A 27,297-nucleotide genomic window follows, 5' to 3' on the forward strand; every position below is an offset into this window, starting at 1 on the left:
TTTCAACAGCAGCATCCAGTATTCTTTGGTGATCTCTCTTCTATGTACTAACCAGACTCAAACACGCTCAGTTTCTGCTGTCTCAGAAAGGATAGAATTAAAAGAAATTCAGCCAGTTACTGTGCAGTATTAAAAGGGCGATCAATGCTGTCTTAACATACATAAAATATCCTCCCTACGTTTATTGTTGTGGGCAGATCTAGTGTCCAGCATATATATTTATAGTTATCAGGAAACATACTTGTGGTGAGGGAAACTGGGACTAATAATACAAATGCCTCTCTCACAGATTTGGCTAATGAAAACAACTGGCTGGGCATCATACCGGGCTTGTGAAAGCATTTTGGAGCATATCATAGTGGCACTGCAGCTGCTCTGTAGCTAGAATGGATGGGTGCATTTCTTACAGTGAGAGGTGTTCTGCTGCGCTTACGAAATTAATTTGTATCGGAGGGTGAAGTAGAGATCTGATAACTTGGACAACCACATTGATTCAGCTGTACTGTACAGTGTAAATACATTGGAGTTCCACAAGTTAATGTCTTTGTTAGGTCATAATGTTTGAATTATGGCAGGGATGTCCTCCAAATCCATGGCCAACCAAGGAGCCATCTAAGTAGCCAGAACATAGTATTTCAGGAGTATAATCATCCTAGGCATCTTTTGATGCTAGATCTGTTTCCCCCCCCCCCTTCCAAAGGGCAGAAGTAGTAATTTGGATTTAGCTCAAACCTTTCTCAGTAGCTCAAGATGAGTTGCATCCAAGTACAGTAGGTATTTTCCTGTCCCCGGAGGGCTTACAATCTGTTTGTACCCAAGGCAATGAAGGGGTAATATTAATGTTCAATTACTGCTGAGTAAATTGATGCCAAGGAGAAGAGAGATGTATTCAGGGTCACCCCGAGTCAGGAGCAGAGCCATCACTAGAACTAAAGCATAGGAAGAGAAGTGACTTGCTAAAGGTCTATGGCAGAATGAGATTTCAGCTTGAGCATCACAGTAGTATTCCTGGCTCATTGATATGGGTATATTCATGCCTCCTTGGTTGCCGTAGTATTGGAGTATTAGTATTGATCCTCTGCATGTGACAGATTGGACTCTGATCCTTGAAAGCTCATGCCACAATAAATCTCATATTCTATACGGCGCCACTAGCCTTTGTGTCATTGCTGTATTTCTGTGTAGCTGTGGGACCAGGTCCTCACAATTCTAAATTTATAGTTCAACTTTTTTATTGATGACCAAATACACGAAATACATACAACAATCTCAGTATGCAAAATGTCAAACATCAGCGCATGTACAGCAAAGACACAAGAATATGGTCCGTCATCAAATTTCTTTTGGTTTTACAACCTGAAACCCTCCCCCCATGATTATCAAGCCTTGTAATGAGAATAAAAAAGCAATTTGAAAAAAAAAAAAACCTCTCCGATCCAGAATTCATTACTCCTCAGATATTATAAGGTATTTAAAATAAAACTATGTGCTCTCAGCGCAAGGGAGAAAATATATAGGTCCCAAACTTCCAAGAATGCTCTTTTACGTCTCACAGAAGCTCCCAACTCTCTACGCTGCAAGAGCATGAGCTGATGTAGCACGCTCCGCCCTCCCGAAAAGGAAGGTGTAGCAGGGTAGACCACACCCTGAGAATTGACTTCTTGCCCAATACCGCTGCTTTCCGAAGAAAAGCTTCAGCTTCCTCGCCTCTGAAGGGGGAGTGTTTCATTATCTATCATCAAGTAAAAAAACCCATTGCTGAGAGCGGACTAGCAGAATTCAACACCCTCTCCAAATACAGAACCAGTCTGGACCAAAATTTATGAATCACTGGACAGTCCCAAAATGCATGGAAATATGAATTGTACTGAGTGAGATGAGCACTTCAGACACATGGGAGCATCAATTCCACCCATAAACAATTGCGATTGAGAAATATAAGCGCGATATTGTATTTTAAACTGATGTTCTCGTAGATCTGCTGCCTTTGTTAAGTGGGAAATGCGAGCTACCAAAGTCACCAGATTAAAAGATTCCGGTGACCTGAGCAAATCAGCCGCCCATCTAGCCTGGACAAGATCTTTGACAGGAGAGATATTTATTAAAGCCTTGTGCAGCAAAGAAATTGAGAGGTGGTCTCGTTGATCTAGTGAGAATAATGTCTCTATGATCAGCTGCCAACACTGCTCTATCTAAAGTATGAACATAATGACATAATTGGTAATATGCAAAACTGTCTGTTAGATGAGTAGACAAGCCGTCCCCCAATTCCTCCAGTGGTATCAATGATCCATCTGGATGAAGGACGTGTACTAACTGAGAAAAACCCAAGGACTCCCATCGCAAAAATGTACGGTTGTCAGAGCCTGGTTGAAACTGAGCATTACCTTGTATAGGCAAGAATGTAGAGATGTGAGGGGAAACATCCCATAACTTTGACAGGGCCTTCCATAAATCTCATAATGGTTGTAACATATAATACTGCCTTTCAGTTCAGATGGACCTGAAACAAAGTTAAAATGCCAGGATTGAAAAAATTCTCTTTCTAGCCTAAGAGGGGTGTAGTCCTCCCAATTTAAAAGCCAGTCCCCTAAATGATGAGTCAGACAAGCTTGACTGTATTTATATAGATCTGGCAGACCCATACCCCATTTTTCCATGGTCTTATTAAATAAAACAAGGGTAGTCGAGGCTTCCGTCCACCCCAGCAAAAACGAGCTGAGCATCCATTGAGAATGGAAACATCTTGCCGGTGCATCTGAAGCATATATAACCATTTGGGAAATTCAATCATTTTAAATAATTTATTCTTCCTATAAAGGTAAAGCCTGCCAACCAGTCAATAACTGAGACATAGAGAGGCATATTTTCAAAGCACTTAGCCTTCCAAAGTTCCATAGGTTTCTATGGAACTTTGGAAGGCTAAGTGCTTTGAAAATATGCCTCAGAGTCTATTAAGCGAGACACATTAAGATTATATAGGTCAGATGTACGCATGGAAAGATGAATCCTAAGGTAACGGAATGAGTGAGTCGCTCACCGTAAGGGAACCCCCCCCCCCCCCCTCCATTCCTTCCTCACATTTTCTGAGGATGTCAAGGCATAGATTTTTGATAATTCCAATCTGACGAAGGGCAACCTTCGAAAGCTAATCAAGAAATGTACTAAGTTATGTCCAATAAAAAAGGTATTTTCTTTTTCATGTTTTATTTTGTTTTATTTCTACTGATTACTGATAATTAATAGAAACACCTGACAAATCACCATATTCTTGAACTGACTCAAGTAACGCTGCTAACGAATGCTGTGGACTCTTTAAGTGTCCCAAAATATCTGCGAAAGCCGATACCTTGAAAGTGAAGGTGTGAAAGCTTGAATCTCAGGATTAGCTAAAATATCGCAAATTAGAGGGTCTAACACTAAAACAAAGAGCAAAGGGGAGAGGGAACATCCCTGTCTGGTGCCCCTGTGAACCTGGAAGTGTTTGGAAAAATAAATCCCATTAACCCACATGACAGCAGATGGATTCAAGTATAATGCAAGCACGGCCTCTAAGAAAAATCCTGAAATGTTACTATTGTTGCAACACCTGAAGTAAGAAGGACCAAGAGGCCCAGTCAAATGCCTTCGCATCAAAACTAACCAGGACGGAATGAGTGATTCGGAGACGAGTAAATTCCAGAGAGGCCAGAATTTTAGGTATATTTTTAGCCGCTGATCGACCTCTGATAAAACCCACTTGACAATCTTCTACTAGATGTGGCAAGATGCATGCTAAATGATTCGCAAACAACTTGGCTTCAAAATTTATTAAAGAGATGTGTCTATACGATGTTGGGGAGCAGGGGTCTCTGCCTAGCTTCAGAAGAACAATTTGTGCCATGTTAAATGAATCTGGTAACACCTGGAAATGCGCAATATGGGTAAACGTGAAATAATGGTGGGCCAATATGATCTGCCAAAATCTTACAGCATTTGGCCCGAAAACTGTCCGGACCCAGGGCTTTATGAAAAGCGCAGTGCTAAGATCAATTCATCCTCTGTGAACGGAGCATTTAAAATCTCCCTCTGAGGGGGATGTTGTCGTAGGTAATTTGAAATTGTCCAAATAGAGAGAGCCATCCAGCGTATCCTCAGCTAAGGCAGCATCGACCTATTCATAAAAACATCTGAATACAGCGTTAATATCTGTCAGAAGAAGTTTTGTGCCCCATGGTATTAGTAAGCTGCAACACCCTAGTTATGTCGCTATGCGTGGTAACCAAATGAGATAGTATTTTCCTGCATTTATTCCCATGAAGCTACAACTGATATTTATAATAGACCACAGATTTGACCGCCCTCTGATGTAGCAACGTGTTTAAAGCAGCTTGCGTCGCTAGAAGTCTCTTCTGAGCTGCAGGTGTTTTCTGGGCTCCAAAAAATTCTCCTTTCTTTGACCACTTGTTTTTCCAAACGCAATATTTCTTTGTCTCCCATAGCCTTCTTAGGAGCTACAAAGGCAATAATTTCTCCCTTAAGCACCATCTTAGCAGTGTCCCAATAAAGCAAATATTGTGTTGCATGAGCTGCATTGTTCTGTGCACAGTCCTTCCACTTGTCTATCAAAAAAAAAAAAAGAGTGAAATATGGGATCTTAGTACAGTTCAATTGGAAAATGCCACCTCTATGGGGTGCCCCCTCCTGGTTGCAGACAAAATATTATCCAGATCATGGCATGATCTGAAACATCATAGGGGCCAAATTTTTGAAAAAAGAACGAGACATCAAAAGATAGTCAATTCTCGATTGCGTGGCATAAGCCCTTGAGAGGTACGTATAATCTCTCTCTCCTGCCTGAAAGAGGCACCAGGAATCCACCATATCCAAGGTGTCACACAACAAAGGTAACCCCCTGGAAGGGTGAATCCTCTGGTCTCCAAAGGATTAGGAGCGATCCACAGCAGGATCAAACACTAAATTAAAATTGCACCCCCCCCCCCCCCAGTATGATATCATGATTAGCATAAGGCAATTAAATTGTAGTTAAAGCAAAAAAAAAACAAAAAAAAATTTGTCATAGGAGTTGGAAGCATATACGATACACAAAATCATAGGGTGTTGTATGGTTACTCAAGCCAACACACACAGAAGGTGTTCTCTCCACGAAAGAGCAACGAAGCAAAGCAAACAGTGGATACAAAAAAGTCCTCTCTCAAGTGGTGTCTTCTGAAACAAGTTCTTTATTGCAAAACAATTAAAACAACGACCCGACACGAATCGTGTTTCGGCCGTATAGGCCTGCGTCAGGGGTCTATAAATAAATGAACATAAATACAAATCATTAAACAAACATTTAGATTTCATGTGTAACAAACTGAAATAAAAACATGTATATGTATAAACAGCCTTAAAAATGAGGTATAAAAATGCATGCATCAAGGAAAGTTGATCAGTTATTATTTTTATCTACATATTCTCTTTCTTGATTGGAAGCGAATAGGTATGTTCCTTGATGCATGCATTTTTATACCTCATTTTTAAGGTTGTTTATACATATACATGTTTTTATTTCAGTTTGTTACACATGAAATCTAAATGTTTGTTTAATGATTTGTATTTATGTTCATTTATTTATAGACCCCTGACGCAGGCCTATACGGCCGAAACACGATTCGTGTCGGGTCGTTGTTTTAATTGTTTTGCAATAAAGAACTTGTTTCAGAAGACACCACTTGAGAGAGGACTTTTTTGTATCCACTGTTTGCTTTGCTTCGTATGGTTACTCAAGCCACCACATAGCGTCAGATCCCCGAGTGACAGTGGATTTACAGGTCCAGAGACTTCCAAAACAGGATGAGAACTCCCGCCTTTCTCTGAACTGCAGGGGACTCGACCAGGTCACCCACCCACCCACTATTTCTTAAATTTGGAATGTTGTAAAGAGGACAGATGGAAGGAACAGCAAAATCTTCTGCCTCTTAATTGGAGAAGTCACCCTTCCTACATTCCAAGAAGAAAGCTTTAAAGAACTCAGCTATTCGTTAGTAATGGAAGTCTCATATGATATGAAAAGAAGCCCATCCAGGAGCGACACCCCACCCCGAGTTGCCCCATTTCTGCAATTGAAACCTATTATCCTGAGAGGTGCAAAAAATATATAAGCCACATTGAGCCTGCAAACTGGTGGGAAAATGTGGGGTACAAATGCTACAAATAAATTATATATATATATATATATATCTTCCATCATGAGCAACTAGAATCTTCCCCACCCCCTTACAAATTACAGACCATCCACAAGTGCCCTAAACCTGGGAGCTGCAACTTCCTCTGCAAAACAAGGAATCGGAAATCATAAATCTGATCTCTGCTTCATCTCAAGACTCTAATCCTAGACACAAATAAAATATTACCAACTTGTCGCTGTAACGTTCTATACAGTATAAACATATCAAAAGAGATATGTGTTCAATATCAAAAAGGTAGTTACGTGGAAATAGTCATTTTAATCCAATAGGCAGAGCCACGGGTGAAACACCAAAAAGCACAGGTAAATGGAGATGGCTTAATCCAGTAATCAATCTGCGTAGCAGTCCTGCATTGAAGAGCGTGAGTGATAGTACATTCCAAATTATTATATTCCTGCTGTTACAGAAATGCCTCTCCACCAAGAGACGTAGTATCAAATTGTGAACAGTACCTGTGATGTATTCATCATGGAGAAGAGGATGGAATGGTGTTCATAAAGGTGGGAGCCTCTGCCACTGAGGCGAACACTTCGGTTGTCCTATTGTGAAAGATCCGCAGACAGGCCAGAGTTTAAACAGACATGTCGTTTAACCAACCCATGTTTCATCTACACCATCCAAGTTTAAGTAAACCTTGTGGTTTAGAATGGCAATTCCTGGCCTGGACTGAACTATCATGAAAGTGGATTTATTGTGCCTTTTGGCCTCCCAGTTCCAGCTGGTCCTGACCTCATAAGAAATGGGCCTGATACAGATTATACATAACTAGAGCTGCTATCATAGGGTTCTAGGCCTACTTAACAGCTTCAACAGATCCAAATACACAAGAGCTGCTATCATAGGGTTCCAGGCCTACTTAACAGCTTCAACAGATCCAAATACACAAGAGCTGCTATCATAGGGTTCCAGGCCTACTTAACAGCTTCAACAGATCCAAATACACAAGAGCTGCTATCATAGGGTTCCAGGCCTACTTAACAGCTTCAACAGATCAAAATACACAAAAAGTACTTAAGTATTAAAGTAAATGTCCAGAATCTGTCTCCATCACTAAATTTGCACGAACATTCTGATAAATACTGTAGAAGGAATGTGAGTGAGAATTCAACAGTGCTTACAGGAAGGAAACAGCTGAATTTGCAATACTAGAGTAAAATCTCAGAGGCCCCCCTTTTATCACTGCCAGGAAAAGGCGTTTTTTTCTTTTAAATAAGGAAATGGTTGAGCAGTAAGCTAAATACTTGCTGTGCGGCCATTTCCTGGGGGAGGCAGTGGAGGCTCCAGAGGTAACCGGGCAGCACTGCAGGCTGGCACACCCCCAGCACTAGAAAATTAAAAAAAAATTTAAGCTCCTAAATTGGCATGTGGTGAAAGTGAGAACTACCGCCTAGCTCCCCTGGGAGCCTAAAGGTAGGGCTAAATTGCTGCATGCCAAGCCGGTGCTACACTTACACCCCTTTTGTAAAAGGGCCTCTAGATTAGCAAACAAGGAAAAACAAATGGCAACCGCACTAATACAGTGGTAATACAAAGTCTTACTGCAGGAACCATACATTGTCAAACCTGGACAGATGAATGCTCTATAAAGAGGTGAGAGATTGATAGTTGCAGCCCAGGACAGTGGATTATGAGCCAGATGGTCCACAGCAAGCATAGAAAAAGTGAGAAAACAGACATATGTAGATTTTGAAAAAAAAAAAACCTGAAAACAGTTACTCATCTCATAGTTGGCTGCGAAGTTCTGATGGCAGAAAATTTGTACACAGTAAGGCACAATAAGGTGTCATGTCTCATCCATTGGAAACTTTGTAAACATTACATCACTGTACCAGAAAAGCACTGGGCTCAGAACCCTAAAACAATTATAGAAAACAAAGACGTTATAATCACCAGGCTGGGACATTCCTAATCCAATCCATTAAAAGCTTCACAATTGATTACAGAAACGTCAGTTCCAAGCTATTCTGTGATTCCGAAGGATACGGAGATCCTTAAATACCAAGCTATGAAGTCAGAGACGAAAAACTCTTAGCAAAAAGATATAGAAATATTTTCCTTGTACTGGAAGTCACAGGTTTTTAGTAAAAATATTTTTTAATAATACTTTAAATTCCCAGAGGAAGCTGTTTTAGGCAGGATGCAAGCACTACGGCCAGCGTTAGCAGTAAAACGTGAGAGACTCACTGAGATCATACTCTACATACCCTGGCTAGGAGTGAGTTTCATTATGCTATGCACAAAACTAACCAATTTGAAGAGTCATTGTAATTTGTTCCCCGACAGTGAGTTTTTATTCTATCTGTAAACCGCTTTTGCCTGCAACCGCGAGAAAACGCGGTACATACAAAGTTAAAAAAAATACACGATAAAAGATCTTGTCACTTATGTTGCTCCAGTCTTTGTTTGAGTCTCCTCGCCTGCTGGCCACACAACAATTCCCAGGAATCTCCCGTCGGCGGGGGCGGGGGCGGGGGCGGGGGCGGCGGCGGCGCTTCCCATTCCCTCCCCAAGATGGCTCCTCGCCTGTACCGACCTCACCAAGATGGCCGCGACCGGTCGCACACGCCGTCACGCACAGTCTAGCTGTTTCTGAGGTTATAACTGCGCAGGCTCGAAGTGGCCTTAAGTGCAGTGAAATTCTTGAGAGAGGGGTAAAAAAGAAACAAACAAACCAAAAAAAGGTAGCGAGGTTGGGTGGCGCTGCCCGGTCCCAACCGTTATTTTTTTTTATTTTCAGGCGTTGTAACGGGTCGCTCCTCCTCAGCCGGGGCAGAGGAAACGGGTTTTTGTTTGTCGCGTCAACTCCCCCTTCCCCTCTCTCCGGAAAAGTCCGTCTGTTTCTCCTTAAAGAAGAGAATGACGGAGCTCCAGTCGGCGCTGTTACTGCGGAGACAATTAGCAGGTAAGGAGAAGAGCCTGGAACCAGAGGGTCGCTCAGAGGCGACCAGTTGCTTCAGCCTGGAGAACCTTTAACAAAAGGGAGACCCGGACTGAGGAGAGCTGCTGCGGAGCACCACACTGGAATGATTCCTGTCACCTCTCCCCCCCCCCCCCCCCCAACAACGTGGGTGCGCAACCCTCACTCCAACTCCTATTTTTTATTTAATTCGTTTTTATTGCTATTTATTTACAGCTTCACCCCCTCCCCCCTTTCAGGCCACTGCCTGCCTCTGTTGTGCCACTGGCCCCGACTGTTGCCCTGGTTGCCAGGGCTCGGCTCCGCTTTCTTTGTGTTTCTGAGCTCAGTTCCTGCGGCTTTCTAATGTCCTGGGGGAGGGGGAATATGACAAGATGAGTGGAGGGAGGAGAGGTGGGCTGAGGTATTTACCAGGGGGGCTGTGGAGCCTTGACACATACCGGGGGAGGGGGGTAGGAGTAAGGTGCTGAACTGTGTACAGCCCCCCCCCCCCCCTTTTTCGCTAAGTGACTTGGCAACCCCTGAGGCTTTCTTGTATGTGCTCTGTTGCCTGACAGGCACTCGGTGACCGGTACGGTTCAGTTTGGCCTGGCCCCGGTGGTGGTGGCTGGTAGTGAGCATGCGCGCTTGGTCTGCTCGCGCGCTGGCTTCACAATGCAGACCCATGTGCTGCCAGATTTAAAGAGAAACGAGGGCGTCAGTTCTGTCTCCCAAGCGCAACGTGTAACCGGGTGGAGCGTTGGGCTTGGGGACCCACCAGATCCACGCGGTAATTTCGGCTTGCGAGGCACCGTGCCTCCCTCTAGGGAAGCTTTACCCCTGCACTCGGTCACTTTTTTTGTCGCCCGTGTAATAAGGCTAGTGTTAAGATCGGAATTTCTGCTCATGTCAAAGTGGTGACGATAAAACAAAAATCTGTTCACTGTTTGCCTAAAGATGCATGTTATCGTGTCATAAGGATGTTGACGTTCTACAGACTTGTTTTTTCTGTCACTGTCTCTGAACATTTTGACCTTTTAAAATGTTTCCTGATCTTTGGGGTTCCTTAGCATTTTCGAACTGCTTGAAGCTGCTTTATTTTAATGTTACAATGGTCAGAGTATTACCATCCTGGGGAGCCTTCAACCTGCCCTGTGGTAGGTTCAACTCGGGGGTGGCTCTGGCATCACCCTCATTTTCTTTTTAATCCGATTCCCATAATATCCTCTTGTCACATCCGTCCACTCAGTGTACCAGAATATCCCAGTTGTTCACTCTCTGGAGTATTCGACCCTCTTATCCAGTCAATCCTCACCCACTCAGCATTGCCTCTCTAGTCCCACACCTACACCTCTCGTTATTGTTGCAGATCATATCTGTCTCCTGCAGTGATTGGATCCTGGAAAAATGGGGGCAAATCTGCATCCTGTAACTGCTGATGGGATGTGACCTGCAAGCTGGTTTCAGTTGGTGTAAGTCCTTGCACCCAAAGTGCTATTCTGTAAAGGTTCTACGTCCAGAGCACCCTTTATAACACTGAGCACAAATTTTTCCTGGTGCCTAAGCTAAGTAACGCTTTTCAGTTTAAGCAAGTGATAGACATCACGATCCAGTGGAGTTTTTTATGACCAATGAAAATAATGGAGTCAATGAATTGCTGGCATTAAATATATTTATTGTCATATTGCCATGCTTTGACTATTCAGGTCTTTTTCTCCACTATAAACAAACCAAAAAAAGTTTTCAAATTGACACCACTTCCATTTCAACATCAAGGTTGTTCTAATTATACAGTATTCAGCTCTATATTGGTGTATTTACTACAGCTTTTGCTGAAATTTTGTCTAGTATTATCTGTATTCACAGCCTAATTTTTGGCACCATTTACTGAATCCGGTCCATGCTGATCATTCTGCTTTTTTAATCATTCTATGAACTTATGCTTTAAGTAGCCTGTTATACTTTAGTGCACATATTTCTCCTTTCTCTTAACGTACATCAATTTTTAAAGTGAGCTAAAAAAAAAAGTTAAAAGTACCACATTGATTGCTGTACCAAACACCTAATGTGGAATTTTATATGAAGAGTTATTGTCAATACTTCCGTTCACAGCAAGGTGCACTCTTCTGCCAAATGTGTTGTCATAGTTAACTACATCTTTGGAGGTGTAGTTAACTATCTGACAACTGTTAACAGAGAATGCAGTTAGTGTAGTCGGTCATGCCCCACATTAATGGCATGACTGTCTTCTTTCAAGTGCTGGCAGTTCACTAGGGAGAGGGAGTTTTTGCAGATAATCTGTTTTTTTGTTTGGGTTTTTTTTTTTTTTGCAGTTAGTGTGAATTGCAGCAACTTAAGAGGGTTTAGGAAATAGGTACCTGAAATAGCTCAATTCCTTTAGCTTTAAGCACCTTGAGACCTGATTTGTCAAGTTTTATTTTTCTATTGTGTGTAGTAGGAATGTACTTTGTAGTTCCTTTCCGTAACTCTCCTGTTTCATCTTTTGTAAATTTGTAAACCGCATAGATGGTGGTCACCCTTTAGCAGTATATTAAGTAAACTTGAAACATGACAAATCAAGACGTCTTTCAATATTGAATATGAGCAGGTTATTTTGTTTTTGAATATAGCTTGGTTGCAGGTATATTTTTAGAAATTCTAATAATACAAATCAGAATAATTGTACTGCAGTTGATGTGCACCCATGAACTGTAGTTAGGAATTTTAAACTTTGAAAAGTTACAAGTGCAACAGAAATGCTGAACTGTGCTTTGAACATACCAAAGCAAACTGCTGCCACTAGAAAAATTGATCTAACTAAATGCACTGTGCTGTTAATTTATATCACTTTATATAGGGCCCTGTTTACAAAGGCACGCTAGTGTTTTTAACGTGCGCTAAAAATTAGCACTCGATAACCATGTAGACGCCCATGGGAATATTATAGGTATCTACACAGCGCACTAAAAACGCTAGCATGCCTTTATAAACAGGACTTTTAGGGGTCCTTTTACCAAGCTGCAGGAGAAAGGGCTCTGCATTGGTGGCGGGAGGCCGTTTTTTCTGCACGCCAGGACCCTTTTTACTGCAGCAAAGAACTCCAGGCACACATGGCCATGCGGTAAGGGAACTCTTACCGCATGGCTGTGTGATGGGGAGTCCTTACCGCCACCCATTGAGGGTGGTGATAAGGTCTTCCACACTAACCCGGCGGTAACCAGGCAGTGTGCGACAATGCCGATTACCACCAGGCTATCACCTTGCAAGCCATTTCCCGGGGGGGGGGGGGGGTCTTTTTCCCCCGGAAATGGTGCGTGCTTGGGGCGGGACTACCGCCGGCAGCTGCGTTGAGCCGGCTGTAGTCCCAAAAGACCAAACGATAAGCCCAAAGGGCCCCTTAGTGTTTTATTGCATATACATACACACAGACAGTGAGTGGATGTGATTAGTGGTTATCGTTGGTGGGTTTTCCCAGTTTCTCCCATTCATTTATTACATTTGTGTAGAATCTTATGTCTACCACATTGTGTTTACTTTCTTCTGTGGTGGGTGAAGTTCTCTTGTATGTTTCTTTTTTTTTGTTTATCTGGTGTTTTCAATTTTTCCAGTTTAGGTTGTACTTTGATGCAGTCATTGTGTATTAAAATACATGACTAGCTACAAAGTGACTTACATATTTTTGTATCTTAAAACAATTACAAAATAACACCAGAAAAGCGAATATAGTTAATGTTTACTTAACCAGTACATGTACTGCATGCATCACTTTGCACACCTTAAAGATTTGTTTACACTATCAAATAGGTCAGTGAAAATAGGAAGGCATCCTAGCTTTGTAGAATTCAAGAGAATGGCCCTTTAATTGTCAGAAGAATGAAAGTAATAGTACAGGTAAACAGCTCAGTATCTGGTGTTGGTCCAGCAAATATTAGACATGAGGATACAGAAAGCAAGGTGAAAATGGTAATGTGCATTGCCTTAATCAGTTCATAAGGGTCCAGTAGGCTTAATGATGCCTTTTTCTGTATTTTGAGGCATTTATTTCTGGTCTATTTATATCCTGTCTTTCTCCAGACTCAAGTAACGTGCAGTGTGAAGTTGACAAACAATAATGTAAGATAATTCAAATGCAATGTAGTAATATGCTATTTAATATGTTCTAAAACAGTTGATCACACTGTTCCTCAGTGACCTTATAGCCAGTTGGGTTTTCAGGCTATCCATAAAACATGCATGAGTTGTTTCCCTACTCTATTTCCAGTGTATACACAGCATATTTGTAAGCACTGAGTATATCTTTAAAAACTCAACAGGCTGAGAGGTCCCTGAGGACTAGTTTGACCACCACTTTTTAAAAAATGAAGTTGGTGTACATTAACAATTTAGAACATGGGGCCCAGCTTAACTTGGTGTCCACAGTTCATTTATGTTCTTCAGAAATAGAACAATTCTACAATTCTGACATTTGCTGATTTTAGACAAGCAAGTTGTAAGTTTGTAGAAAGTGGTGTGGTAGCTGTTAATCCACTTTTAAAGGTAATAAAAAGAAATCAAATTTTATTGGACTAAATACATCTTTATTCCAATAATAAAGATATATTTTCTATGTTTTGATGTATTTTTATTATGTTTGTAGAAGAAATTAGTGATGTGAACTTACGAACCTCATTTTATCAGATGTCAATTCACCAAATTACAGTGCTTCTCAAAGTACACTTTTCAATTTGTTTTCAGAATGGATTAACTAGGCCTGATCATACAATCTATGCTTGGCTCTATTTAGGGATAAGTATTCCACCTAATATGTTCTATAGAAAGCAGTACTTCTCAGCTCCTTCTTGGAGGCACACCTAGCCATTCAGGTTTTCAGGATTACCACAGTGAATATGCCTGAAATTTGCAGATACTGGAGACAACTCATGCTGTGCTGTGTGATTCTTATATTCCACTAAAATCCTAAGCGGATTACAAACCTGAGTTCCTTCATTCAGGAGATTTGCATACATTGGGCCTTCAGTGTATGCAAATTTATTTCGTGTATATGTGGTAATCCTGAAAATCTGAATGGCAATGTGTGCCTTTAGGAGAGGGCTGAGAACCACTGTTCTAAGGACTTTATCATATACTTAGTGAATTGCTGCTTTAGTATCCAATCCTTGTTCCTCTTGCAGCTCTGCATATTTTGTGCATTGGAAAGAAAATTAAAGTTGCTACTGGGTACTGATGTATAGCTTTGAAAAGTTGGGGGATGTTATTTTGTGGTAGTGAGGATTTGGTGATGGTGAGTCTGGATAATTTCTGTTACAGAACAGCTAGATATTGAACACTGTTCATGTGACAGGACCACATTTATCTTAAGACATATCTTCATGGGCTAAACTTGTATTATGTGCAACTCCCCTAAAACCAGAATATGTATGTTACTTCTCGTACCTTGTGAGACCACTCTTAGTACAGTGCTACTGTGATCTTCATTCTGATTTGACTCTAATTTTCTAGTGTTTTCTACCTTTTGTTTACCTTTCCCTTACAGGAATAGGACTTTCCAACAGATTTTAATTCTGGGTTCTAGCAAAATTAAGAACTAGGAGATGGATATATCTAGATTAGTGCTAGATTATTAGATATATTTATAATTTAAAAAACTATAGAGTTCAAAATATTTCAGTGTAACTGACTTTTTCTGCTGTTCAACTTGCCAATAGATGTGACACTTCATTATTTTTTCTATTCCTTATAGATTAAAATTGTATGGGTAAAAACTCTGGCTGCTTACCATTGCCAGGTTGTAACTCTTTGCTTACATGATTTTCTAACTCTCATTTCCTGGGGACTTGAGTGCCACTATAACACTTGAGCCTGACATTTAAGTGTTTGACTTTTCAAAGGAATGGTAATGCTCATGTAAAGATGACTAAAAGATAAAAAATTAAAAAGGACGACACTTCAAATAAAAATCCAGTTAAAAATACAATTTTAATAGTCAATGAACAAGATAAAAATTACTTGAATCTACAATTTTCAAGATAAAAAATACAATTTGGATGGTCGATCAGCAGGACTGAGTCTTGCTCATCGACCATCCATATTGTATTTTTTATCTTTAAAATTGTAGATTCAAGTAATTTTTATCTTGTTCATTAACTATTAAAATTGTATTTTTAACTGGATTTTTATTTGAAGCGTCCTTTTTTTATCTTTTAGTCATCGCTGTTTTTTGTTGTTTTTGCGAAGACTTTTCTTCTGTTTTTGTATTAATGCTCATGTAAATCCATTGCTTTCATTGTACTCTACAGTTTTGTTAATATAATTGTGTTGGGTTTTTTTTTTTGTGCTCATTGTATTCTACAATTTTCTTAATGGTTTTAATATAATTGTGGCTTTTTTTGTTTATTTTGTAATCTGCCTAGAATTTGTAGATGGTGCAGAATGTACATAAACTTAATCCACCACAGAGGAGGTGTTTGCTACTTGTACAGAGACTGTCTAGATGGCCCAATTAAGTACTATTATATGTAAAGGTGGGGGGGGGGGGGTTTAAGCCACAGAATAATGTAACATGAACATAAATCTCATAAGTTACATTAAACATGACAAGATGAAGATCAGTCCAGTGTACACATCCACACCAGTTGCTTATCTCTGCACATTCTCTCCCTCGGATCCCGTGCCTTGAATTCAGGTACTGTCATTCTCACCACATCTACTGGGTGAAGATTTTTGTGTTCCCACACTTTCTGCAAAGAGGTTACTTCAGCTTACTCTAAAGCAGGGATTCTCAACTCAGTCCTGGGACACAGCCAGTCAGGTTTTCAGGATAGCCACAATGAATATGCTTGAGAGATTCCCATTCTTTCCATAGAATGGAGGTAGTACTTACCTACAATGAATATGCTTGAGAACATTTATGGAAATCTGTCATGCATATTTATTGTAGGTATCCTGAAAAACCTGACTGACTGGGTATGTTTTGTGGATTGGGTTGAGAATCCCTGCTTTAGAGTAAGCCGAAGCAACTTTTTGCAGAACATATGGGTACACAAAATCTCCACCCAGTAGATGTGGAGGTGATTGGTTTGGCATATCTTCTGGTGGGTAGGTCTGTTCCAGAGGGTATAAAGGTTTATTCTACCAGGGGACAGACTGTGTCTTGGGCGGAGAGTTCTTTGGTGTCTCCGGTGGGAATTTGTAGGGTGGTCACTTGGTCCCTTGCATTTGATGGACATTACAAAGTGGATGTGCAGGCGCTTCGGGATGCAGTTTTTGGTCAGCGTGTTCATTTTGGGTCCCTCCTGTGATTTACTGCTCTGGTATCGGTCATTCTGGGCCGGTTAGGAGAAGATGCTAAGGAAGCAGAAATTAGGTCCTACCTGCTAATTTGCTTTCCTTTAGTCCCTATGGACCGGCTCAGATCCCACTCTGTGCATGGTTCAGTTCTTTCTCAAGTTTTTTTTTTTTTTTTTGTCTGCTTTTTGCTCTTGTGTTTGTGGGGAACTGTTTACATTGGGGGGGGGGGTGGAAATGTAAGTGCAAGTATAAGAGATTAGTGTGTGTTGTCATCATACACTGCTGTTCTTGGTCAGTCTTGTTGCTTCTATGTGCATAAGTACATAAGTACATAAGTAGTGCCATACTGGGAAAGACCAAAGGTCCATCTAGCCCAGCATCCTGTCACCGACAGTGGCCAATCCAGGTCAAGGGCACCTGGCACGCTCCCCAAACGTAAAAACATTCCAGACAAGTTATACCTAAAAATGAGGAATTTTTCCAGTCCATTTAATAGCGGTCTATGGACTTGTCCTTTAGGAATCTATCTAACCCCTTTTTAAACTCCGTCAAGCTAACCGCCCGTACCACGTTCTCCGGCAATGAATTCCAGAGTCTAATTACACGTTACAGTTTCATCTTGGTGCCAGCACTGTCTTGTTCAATGAAGGTGGCGGTGGCAGCTGAGCAATGCACATGTCAAGTGTCTCTCTTTTTCTTATTTCTTCTTGCTTTGTTACATAAATACTGAGGCTTTCAGGAGCTGAGCAGGGCTCTAAGTATCACATACCATGTAAAATGAGTTTATCTTGTTGGGCAGACTGGATGGACCGTACAGGTCTTTATCTACCTTCATTTACTATGTTATTGGCACTCTCAACAATCTGCATTCTCAGTCTCCACCTACTGGAAGGCGTGCACAACCCACCAGCCATTCTGGGCCGGTCCAGAGGGACTAAAGCAAATTAGCAGGTTTTAATGTTAAATCTTTTTATTAAATTCAAAGTAAATACATGAGCAATATTTTAGAATAAAGACCAAAGTTTATTACTTTAACTCTCCCCCTCTGCATCACATAAATAATTATAAAGCTTCTTGAGACATGGTCTTGTTTTCTTATAACTTCAACCCTCCCTATCTTTTAAACTAGCCAACTGTGAAACTTGAAGAAGCCCTATGTTTGAAAATCTCATGCTCATTTTTAATATATTTTTTAAATTTGGATTTTACTCACATCTTTTCAGTAGTAGCTCAAGGTGAGTTGCATTCAGGTACACTGTGTATTCCCCTGTCCCTTGAGGGCTCACAATCTAAGGGGCCCTTTTACTAAGCCACATAAGTGTCTACTCATGCCCAACACGCACCAAAATGGAGTTACTACCCGGCAACCACATGGCTCTTGTAGTAATTTAATTTTTGGTGTGCGTCCGATACACTTGTCTGAAAAATAATCTTTATTTTCAGACGTGTGCAGGTCGTTACTGCGTGAGACTTTACCGCTAGGTCAATGGCTGGCAGTAAAGTCTCAAACCCAAAATGAACGCGTGCCAATTTTGATTTTGCCGCACGTCCATTTTTGGCAAAAAGTTTAAAAAGACATCTGATTTATCAAGCAAAAGCTCTCCCTCAAGGGTAGTCTGAGGCCCCTTCTATTGTCCCCCCCCCCCCCCCCAGTGGATTCTGGCCTGGGACTGCCCTCTGAGGCTATTTTCCCTGATAATTGGCATAAAGAAAAGCGTAGAAGGGCTCTAGGTCTGGAGTTCAGGGGCGACCCTCTCAATGATGGTGCGCCGGCCCCCTCCTCGCTTCCTGTCATCAGAGGACGTCTTTCCCTCTTTGCCGAGGAGTGGGCCAATATTTCCTCAGATCAGTGGGTTCTGGACCTGATCAGAGATGGCTACAGAATAGAATTCAACGCCCCAGTAAGAGACGTGTTTGTGGAGTCCCGATGCGGTACTGCCGCCAAACGGGCAGCGGTAGAGGAGACTTTGCAAGGTCTGATTCATTTAGGGGCCATGTCTCCGGTACCTCCCGCCGAACACAGCTACGGCCGATACTCCATCTACTTTGTGGTGCCGCGAAAAGGTGGGTCTTTTCACCCTATTCTGGACTTAAAAGAATTAAACAAGTCCCTGAGAGTGCGGCATTTCCACATAGAAACCCTGCGCTCCGTCATTGCTGCGGTACAGCCACGAGAGTTTCTCACGTTTCTAGACCTGAAAGAAGCTTACTTGCACATACCAATTTGGCCCCTGCACCAGAAGTTTCTGAGGTTTGCGGTGTTGGGAAAACATTTCCAGTTCCGGCCTTGCCTTTTGGCCTCGCCACAACTCCCCGAACCTTTTCGAAGGTAATGGTGGTAGTAGCTGCTTTGCTCAGGCGAGAAGATATCAGGGTTCACCCGTACCTAGACGACTGGCTCATCAGAGCAGACTCTGTAACAGAGAGCTATCAAGCTACAGCCAGAGTGGTCTCAGTACTTCAATCTCTAGGCTGGGTCGTCAATATGGCCAAAAGTCACCTGACCCCCTCGCAATCTCTAGAATATTTGGGGGCCAGGTTCGACACAGACTCGGGCTATGTATACCTACCCGAGCTAAGGCGGTGCAAGCTTCAGAATCGGGTCCGTCTGCTCCTGAGGATGCCCTGCCCGTGAGCTTGGGACATTGTCCAGCTGCTGGGATTGATGACAGCCACATTGGAAGTGGTGCCCTGGGCGAGAGCGCACCTGAGACCTCTACAGTATTCCCTACTTCAAAGATGGTCTCCAGTTTCTCAGGATTATCAATGCAGACTTTCTTGGCTCCCTGCGGCCCGACTCAGCATGGAGTGGTGGCTCTCAGACAGCATGCTGCGGCGAGGAATGCCGTTGGCGCTCCCCGATTGGTGTCTAGTAGTGACAGATGCCAGCCTGAAGGGCTGGGGTGCACATTGCAAGGGGAAGCATGCCCAGGGTCTATGGACACCCGAGGAGTCGGAGTGGTCCATCAACTACCTGGAGTTGAAAGCGGTGTTTCATGCGCTTCTGGCCTTTCAAGTGACCCTGGAAAGATTGGCTGTCCGAGTGATGTCGGACAACACGACAGCAGTGGCCTACATAAATCGACAAGGCGGCACTCAGTGCAGAGCACTGGCCGCGCAGGCCGAACAGATTTGCCACTGGGCCGAGCTGCATCTTCAGTTTCTGTCGGCAGCTCACATTGCAGGTCAGAGCAATGTGCAAGCCGATTATCTAAGCAGGCATCAGATCGATCCAGCAGAATGGGAACTAGCAGACGAAGTATTCCTGCAGATATGTGCCAAATGGGGCAAGCCCGTGATGGATCTTATGGCGACAAGTTCAAATGTCAAAGTCCAGTGCTGCTTCAGCAGACAGAGAGAGCCTCGCTCGGCAGGGTTGGATGCCTTGACTCAGCCCTGGTCTCCGGGCCTACTATATGTGTTCCCTCCGTGGCCCTTGATAGGGCGCGTGCTCCTGCGGACTCGGCTGCACCCAGGAGAAGTGGTGCTCATCGCCCCGGATTGGCCCAGGAGGCCTTGGTATGCGGACCTCCAACAGATGTTAGTGGAGGCTCCCCTTCCTTTACCTCTGTTATCGAACCTGTTGTCACAGGGCCCGGTAGCCATGGAGGGCGCCTGCCACTTTGGTCTTGTGGCATGGCGATTGAGAGGGCGCAATTGAGGGACAAAGGCTATTCAAACAGTCATTTCCACTCTCCTGCAGGCCCGCAAGCATTCCACTTCCGTGGCTTATGCCAGGATTTGGCGCCAGTTTGAGTCTTGATGTGCTTCAAAAGCGATCACACCCATGCGGGCTCCTGTCTCACCGATTCTGGACTTTTTGCAGGATGGTGTACAAATAGGCTTGGCCTATAATTCCCTGCGGGTGCAAGTGGCAGCGTTGGCCTCCCTTCGTGGTAAGGTTGAAGGCGTGTCTTTAGCTGCTTATCCAGATGTGGCACGGTTTCTTAGTGGGGTGCTTCGACTCTGGCCTTCCGTGCGAGCACCCTGTCCAGCTTGGAACCTGAGGCTAGTTTTAAAGGCCCTGCAGGCTTCTCCTTTTGAACCGCTTCGGCGAGCATCGGAGAAAGATTTGACACTAAAAGCCGTTTTTCTTGTGGCCATTACTTCGGCGAGACGGGTGTCAGAGCTCCAGGCGCTGTCCTGTAGAGACCCATTTCTGCAATTCTCCGAGTCCGGGGTCACGGTTCGGACCGTGCCGTCCTTCATGCCTAAGGTAGTTTCAGCGTTTCACCTAAACCAGCCTATTTTCTTGCCCTCCTTTGATAAGGAGGAGTTTCCAGAATCTTTTGGGCAGTTGCACCTGTTGGATGTGCGCAGGACTCTGCTGCAGTATCTGCGAGTTACTATCTCTTTCAGGATCTATGATCATCTGTTGTTTTGCTATCAGGTCCTCGCAGAGGGTCTCCAGCGTCTAAAGCCACTATTGCCCGCTGGCTCAAAGAAACTATCTTTTCAGCTTATCTGCTTGCCGGCCGGTCTCCGCCTGTAGCCTTTAAGGCGCATTCTATCAGAGCGATTTCTTCCTCTTGGGCTGAAACTGGAGCACTCTCTCGTCAAGAGATATGCAGTGCAGCAACATGGGCTTCTAAGCTCTCCTTTGCCCAACATTACAGGCTGGATGTGGCTGCTAGGAGGGATGCGCGTTTTGGAGCACAAGTGCTAGCGCGTGGTGTGACCTGTTCCCACCCTATCTAGGGATTGCTTTGTTACATCCCATATGTAATGGCTTCATCTGCTTGATGACAAGGAAGGGAAAATTAGGTTCTTACCTTGGTAATTTTCTTTCCTTTAGTCATAGCAAATGAAGCCATGAGCCCTCCCTGTACGATTGTCTGTATGCTGTGAATCTGTTTCAGGTTCTGTTCTTGTTTCCTGAAGTTCCTTCCTTGGGAGAAAGTTGGAAACAGTCTTCAGGATTCATGTTCACTTATAGGAGGATGAGTCCATTCCCTCCAGTTTGTTTTGGAGGATGAGTTGATTCCCTCCAGGAGGATGTGTGTATCCCCTCCTTTTGAGTTCATGCCCTTGTTAAGGGGCCATTGTTCGCTGTGAGGAAAGTTATTCCCATTGCGTTTTGCCATACTGCTTTGGAAGCTTCAAATACTGAAGAGGCAGTGGAGCTGGCTGGCCATGAGGCACTGAAAAGTTGAGTGCTCTGTATCTCCCCCTGCTGGTTGATGGACACAACTCATACGTAATGGCTTCATCTGCTATGACTAAAGGAAAGAAAATTACCGAGGTAAGAACCTAATTTTCCCATTGCACCCACTCGGTGACAAGGGTAGCATCTTCCAACTAGCTAAATGCCTCCAACAACTTGTCTGTATTAAGAGAATATAAAACACTAGTATTAGCAGGAAGTTGCATTCCCAAATAGCGCAAAGCTCCAATCACCCATCACAACAGGAAATCAGCCCCTCCTCAAAGTGTCGTGTGTAGCTATGGCTTCTGATTTTGACCACTTGAGTTGTTGCTTTTTTTAAACCTGAAAAATCACTATAGCCCTTAACTTTCCGTGTCAAGGTGCACCAGAAAATCACCGGCAAAAGCTGTTGACTTCAATTCCAGTCTGTTCAGAGATGTTCCTTTAACATCCTGGATTTATCTGGATTTCTAATGAGGGGGGGTCCAGTATCAAAACAGAAGGGGGGACAGGGGGCATCTTTTTCTTGTTACCTTGAATGGAAACTGATCTGAGAACTTTCCATTGACCCCCCCCCCCTCCCACCCTTGAATCCTTGCCTTAGGATTGTGATAGTGATAATGCCAATCCTATCTTAAAATTGCCCTGTTCCACCATATTTCTCCAACACCCCAAATATAAAGTCCCACTTAACATGAACAGAGACCTTCTTTGCATCAAAACTAACAGAGAATGCTCACCTACATGTTGAGGTTTAGCAATAATGGTGGGGATTATACAAACTAATCAACCATAATTTTGGCCAGTAACTTAATTTCAAAATGAACAGAGATTAGATGATATAACTCTGGCTACAAAGAGGTGTTTTTTTTGTTTTTTGAAGCGCCACAATTTGTGCTAAGGACAAACCTTCAGGTATCTCTTCTATAAGACAAACATGGCAGCAAGACGCTTGGCTATTACTTGCAGAATTTTGTAAATCTGCACCCTAAATCCATCCGGCCCTGGGGCTTTATGTAATGGACTTTGTGTGATCACTCAGCCAATCCGTTCTACTGAGAAGGGTGCATTTAAAAATTCCCTACTCTCAGGATTTATCTGAGGCAAATCCAAGATAAATGTTCTCGTTAGTCTGCCTTCCAGAGGCTTGGCATAAAGCGATTCTGCAAACGAACCTTTTCCGGAGAGGGGAAGGCGGTAGAACGAGAGGACATGAAATGAGATTGAAGGGGGGGGCAGACTCAAGAAAAATGTCAGGAAGTATTTTTTCACGGAGAGAGTAGTGGATGCTAGGAATGCCCTCCCGCGGGAGGTGGTGGAGAGGAAAACGGTAACAGAATTCAAACATGCGTGGGATAAACATAAAGGAATCCTCCTCAGAAGGAAGGGAGCCCCAGAAGCTTAGCAGGTGGTGGGAGGCAGGGCTGGTGGTTGGGAGGTGGGGATAGTGCTGGGCAGACATATACGGTCTGTGCACAGAGCCGGTGGTGGGAGGCGGGGCGGTGGGTTGGAGGTGGGGATAGTGCTGGGCAGACTTATACCGGTCTGTGCGCTGAAAAAGAAAGGTACTAAATCAATGTGTAAGGTATACACAAAAAAATGGACACATGAGTTTATCTTGTTGGGCAGACTGGGTGGACCGTGCAGGTCTTTTTCTGCCGTCATCTACTATATATGTACTATGATTCATAGAACTCCTGACATAGACATGTCTTGGTTTTTTGCTTGTTCCTAACCAGCCTTTTCTATGTGAGTAACTTTCTCGGGACTCTTCCAGTTATTAACCAAGCTATCAGAATTCTGTTTTCTATACCGTATTTGTAATATAGCAGGGATGTTTTGGCCCTTTGCAATAATTCATTTAAAGCCAGTTGGTAATGGCCAGCAATTGATCTTGTTCTGTGCTTAGTATTTAGCACCGAATTTCTAATGGTCAACTTTCCTTCTCCAGCCTCAGAGTTTTTCAATCTCTGGCCATGTTCTTATGGCTTATGTAACTAATTATTTCACCCTAGAGGACTACCTTTGCTGCCTCCCAAAAAAGAACCTAGTCTTTCTTATGAGCCCGGTTATAGGTTCGTATTTCCACTTTTAAGTATCTCCTTAAATACCTCATCTGGGTACAGAGCCACTGGAAGTTTGCATTGAAAGTCCCTTGTAAGTACTAAGTTCTACCTCCACCCACATTGGTGCATGTTCTGGCCTTTTGAAATGTCTTAGCTGTGCATGTAATAATATGGGATTGAGTGGATTGAGCTCATGGCAGGTGAGTATAGTCTCCGTTTGGAAGGTGGAGAATCCTGCATATATCTAGAAAGTCCAAAACATTGTAAATCAGGGGTAAACCCTTTTCATTATTGATCTTCTCCTGGGGGGGGGGATTATGCAGTTTATCTAAATTGGGATACTATACCATGTTAGTCTCCACCCAGCACTACTGAGAGACCCTCAAATTTGTTAAAATATCCATAATTCTAGCTATTAAGTTCATACACATTAAAACAGCAACAGCTGTTGTCTGTCAACTGTGACATGCGCTATAATTAACCTTCGGTATCCTTAATCACTCTGATGTACATTCTCAGTGCCTTTTTGAATATGACTTGCCACCCCTGCCAATTTAGGCTACTTCACTCTCCTATCCACCATCTTTTTTAATGTGTCCTAATTATAAATGATAAAAAGGATGGGATGACTTCCCTATGAGGATAAGGCTAAAAAGAGGTCTATAAAATGAGTGAAATGGAACAGGTAGACATGAATCGCTTGTTTACTCTTTCCAAAAATACTAGGACTAGGGGTATGCAATGAAGCTGCAAAGTAGTAAAATTTAAAACAAATTGGAAAAAACATTTCTTCACTCAACGTGTAATTAAACTCTGGAATCGTTGCCAGAAATATAGTAAAAGTAGTTAGCTTAGCGGGGTTTTAAAAAAGGTTTGGATAGCTTACTAAAGAAAAGTCCACAAGCCATTCTTAAAATGACTTTGGGGAAAATCCACTGCTATTTATTTCTAGGATAAGCTGCATAAAATGTATTGGACTGTTCTTGCCAGTTACTTGTAACCTGGATTGGCACTGCTTGGAAAAAGGATGCTGGGCTTGATGGACCTCTGTCTGCTCCCAGTATGGCAATACTTACTTATGAGATGGAGTTTCTTGAAGAAACGTTTAGAGACCTTTTTGCCTTTGTAACACATCTTGGTGTATTATATACTCGTATCACCCCTCTCCTCAGGTCACTTCACTGGCTTCCAATCAGATACCGCATTCAGTTTCAAGCTTCTCCTTCTTACCTACAAATGCACAGTCTGCTGCCCCTCACTACCTCTCTACCCTCATCTCCCCTTACGTTCCCGTCCGAAACCTCCGTTCACAGGACAAATCCCTCCTCTCATTACCCTTCTCCACCACCGCCAACTCCAGGCTCCGCTCTTTCTGCCTCGCCTCACCCTATGCTTGGAACAACCTTCCCGAAGGCCCTTACGCCAAGCCCCCCATCCATGCCCATCTTCAAGTCTTTGCTTAAAGCCCCACCTCTTCAATGCTGCGTTCGGCACCTAACTCTTTCAGGAAATCCAGACTGCCTCAATTTGACTGCCCCTATCAGACTGACTGTTCACGTGTCCTTTAGATTGTAAGCTCTTTGAGCAGAGACTGTCCTTCTATGTTAAATTGTACAGTGCTGCGTAACCCTAGTAGCGCTTTAGAAATGTAAGTAGTAGTAATTGGGGATGAAATACCCACAAAAAATGGAGGCACAAGCGGTTACAAACAAAAACTCAGAAACATACTGCTTAATCCCCCCCCCACCCCCAAAAAAAAAAAAAATACCGTACAGTCCCCACAATTAATAATACATCCAGTTCGACTATTAAAAGCGCCATATGGTGGAGAAAAACCTCTGAATAAGAGCTTTAATTATGCCATCAACTGCATTAACTCTATGCTCATCTGATAATCATTGGTCAGAAGTATTCCACCCACCCCCCCCCCCCCCCAATTCCATAACACCAGTTTCACCTTATTAAATAATTGTAATGCACTAATCGACCATCGCAGTACTAATCTTGTAATGGTTAGGAAGGCTTTCCTGGCCACCAGCCTCCCCTAGTAATCCCAAAATTATAGGCTTAAATGAAATTGTACAAAAGCTAGTCCTACCCCTCCCAAAGTAGCCTCGCAGTCCTCTTGATCCCACGTCCCCCCACCCTCCTGTTTCCCCCCCCCCCAATACCATTCTAGTCTTGTTTTGCAAAACTAGATCCACTCCTGTTGGATATGGGAATAACGTTCAGAATAATGAGTAAAGTGGTGGTGTGTGATGCATAACACATCCACCCCTTCCCTCCTCCCCCTCATTAACGGTCTTTACCAGAGACAGGTCACTAATAAAGCTAGGATCCAATCCTTCCCCTCTATGCATGCTCTCCAAATTTACTTCAGCTAACTATGTAGTAGTTTATTTACCCTATTTCCCCACACCCCAAGATCACCATACCTGACCCGTTAAGTTAGCTTCCATTGCCCTCCCTCATCCAAGTACATATTCATTAAAACACACCCCAACTCCCTATGCAGACATGTCCAGGTTTTAACTTTTTAAATTCACATTCACATAGCGTCACCACAGATCAATCCAGAGACTTGTGGGTTATGTCCCCCTACCACCAGGTGGAGATAGAGAGAACGCCAGAGACTTGCTATATGTGGTCCTGTTCAGCCACTTACACCTCAGTATTCTCTATCTAGCAGGTTGGTGGTCATAACTGTGCAGCTCTGCTTGGATAGATCCGGCTCCTAGTGCTCTTTGGGGATCTAGTTGAGCCCTGGACTGGGGTTGAGGCCTATGTTAGGCAATTGGGGTGGCACACTGGTGGTGTCAGGTCCCTCCCTTCACTCCCCGTTTGCTGGTGAAAAATCTGGCTGGCTGTCTCTCCTGCCTCTTTTAAAAAAAAAAAAACAGAACTTGTGCAGCCTCAAGGTAAGCAGTATTTGGTGCTTTGGAAGGATTCATCATAGACCAGTGCTGCGGCGGGAGGCTGAGAGGGGAGCGAGCGATCCTCCATTGGGGAGCATTCTGGCAGCATGTCAGTGCCCTCGGTGGCGAAGTGCTGCTCCCTGTGTGGGAACCAGGCCAGTAGCGTCGGAGGAGTGCGAGGCGTGTGTACGTTTGGCAGCGCTGGAATGGAGCGGTTTTAGCCTCTCCCAGGAAATCCGACGGCAGGGCAGCGTCAGGTGGTGGCTCCGGGGCTGGTTTTTCTCGCATGCCGGCGGGGTGCCATTTTTTCGGAGTTCCGCACTCGGACAGCATGACGCTCGGAAATGCTGCAGTCACTTCAGACTGTGAACAGCTGTTAGGACTGTCAGAAATAGTCAGTGGCTCAGTTTTAGAGCCTTTTTCGCCAGAATTTGTGGTGCTTATGCACAGGGCATTTATGTTAAAGCGGGCTGGGGGGGGGCCTTAGGCTCAGCTTTGCCCTCTCAGTTTGAAACCCCTCCCTCCTTGCCTGCCTCTCAGTCTAAGGGCCGAGGATGGATTTGGGTCTGGTAGATGTGTCAGATGAGGAGGAATTGAGTTTCCCTAGGGGGTCTCCTTCAGGATCAGCAGATTATTTGGAGGACGTGGAGCAGCATGAGGACGGTGATGACCCTACTGCAGCGCGTTTGTTCCGCTGGGAGGAGTTGCCTAATTTGATCGGGCATTGGAGGTGGTGAATATCTCTGCTCCGGAGGCG

At 43.4% G+C, this 27,297-nt stretch overlaps 1 protein-coding gene across 2 annotated transcripts in view; it reads left to right on the forward strand.

Annotated features, from left to right (window-relative positions):
• The first annotated feature begins 8,806 nt into the window (after positions 1 to 8,806).
• UBE2G1 (ubiquitin conjugating enzyme E2 G1) overlaps positions 8,807 to 27,297 on the forward strand; it is a 126,891-nt gene continuing 108,400 nt past the window's right edge. The window contains exon 1 of one of the 2 annotated variants that reach the window (XM_030185871.1): positions 8,807 to 9,132. In XM_030185871.1, the coding sequence (XP_030041731.1) occupies positions 9,087 to 9,132 (46 nt within the window). In that variant the 5' untranslated portion in view covers positions 8,807 to 9,086. Of the gene's footprint in view, positions 9,133 to 9,786; positions 9,917 to 27,297 lie in introns of those variants that run through there. The other variant, XM_030185870.1, reaches the window with a different exon arrangement.

This window comes from Microcaecilia unicolor, chromosome 13, assembly GCF_901765095.1.
Source record: "Microcaecilia unicolor chromosome 13, aMicUni1.1, whole genome shotgun sequence".
NCBI lineage: Eukaryota > Metazoa > Chordata > Amphibia > Gymnophiona > Siphonopidae > Microcaecilia > Microcaecilia unicolor.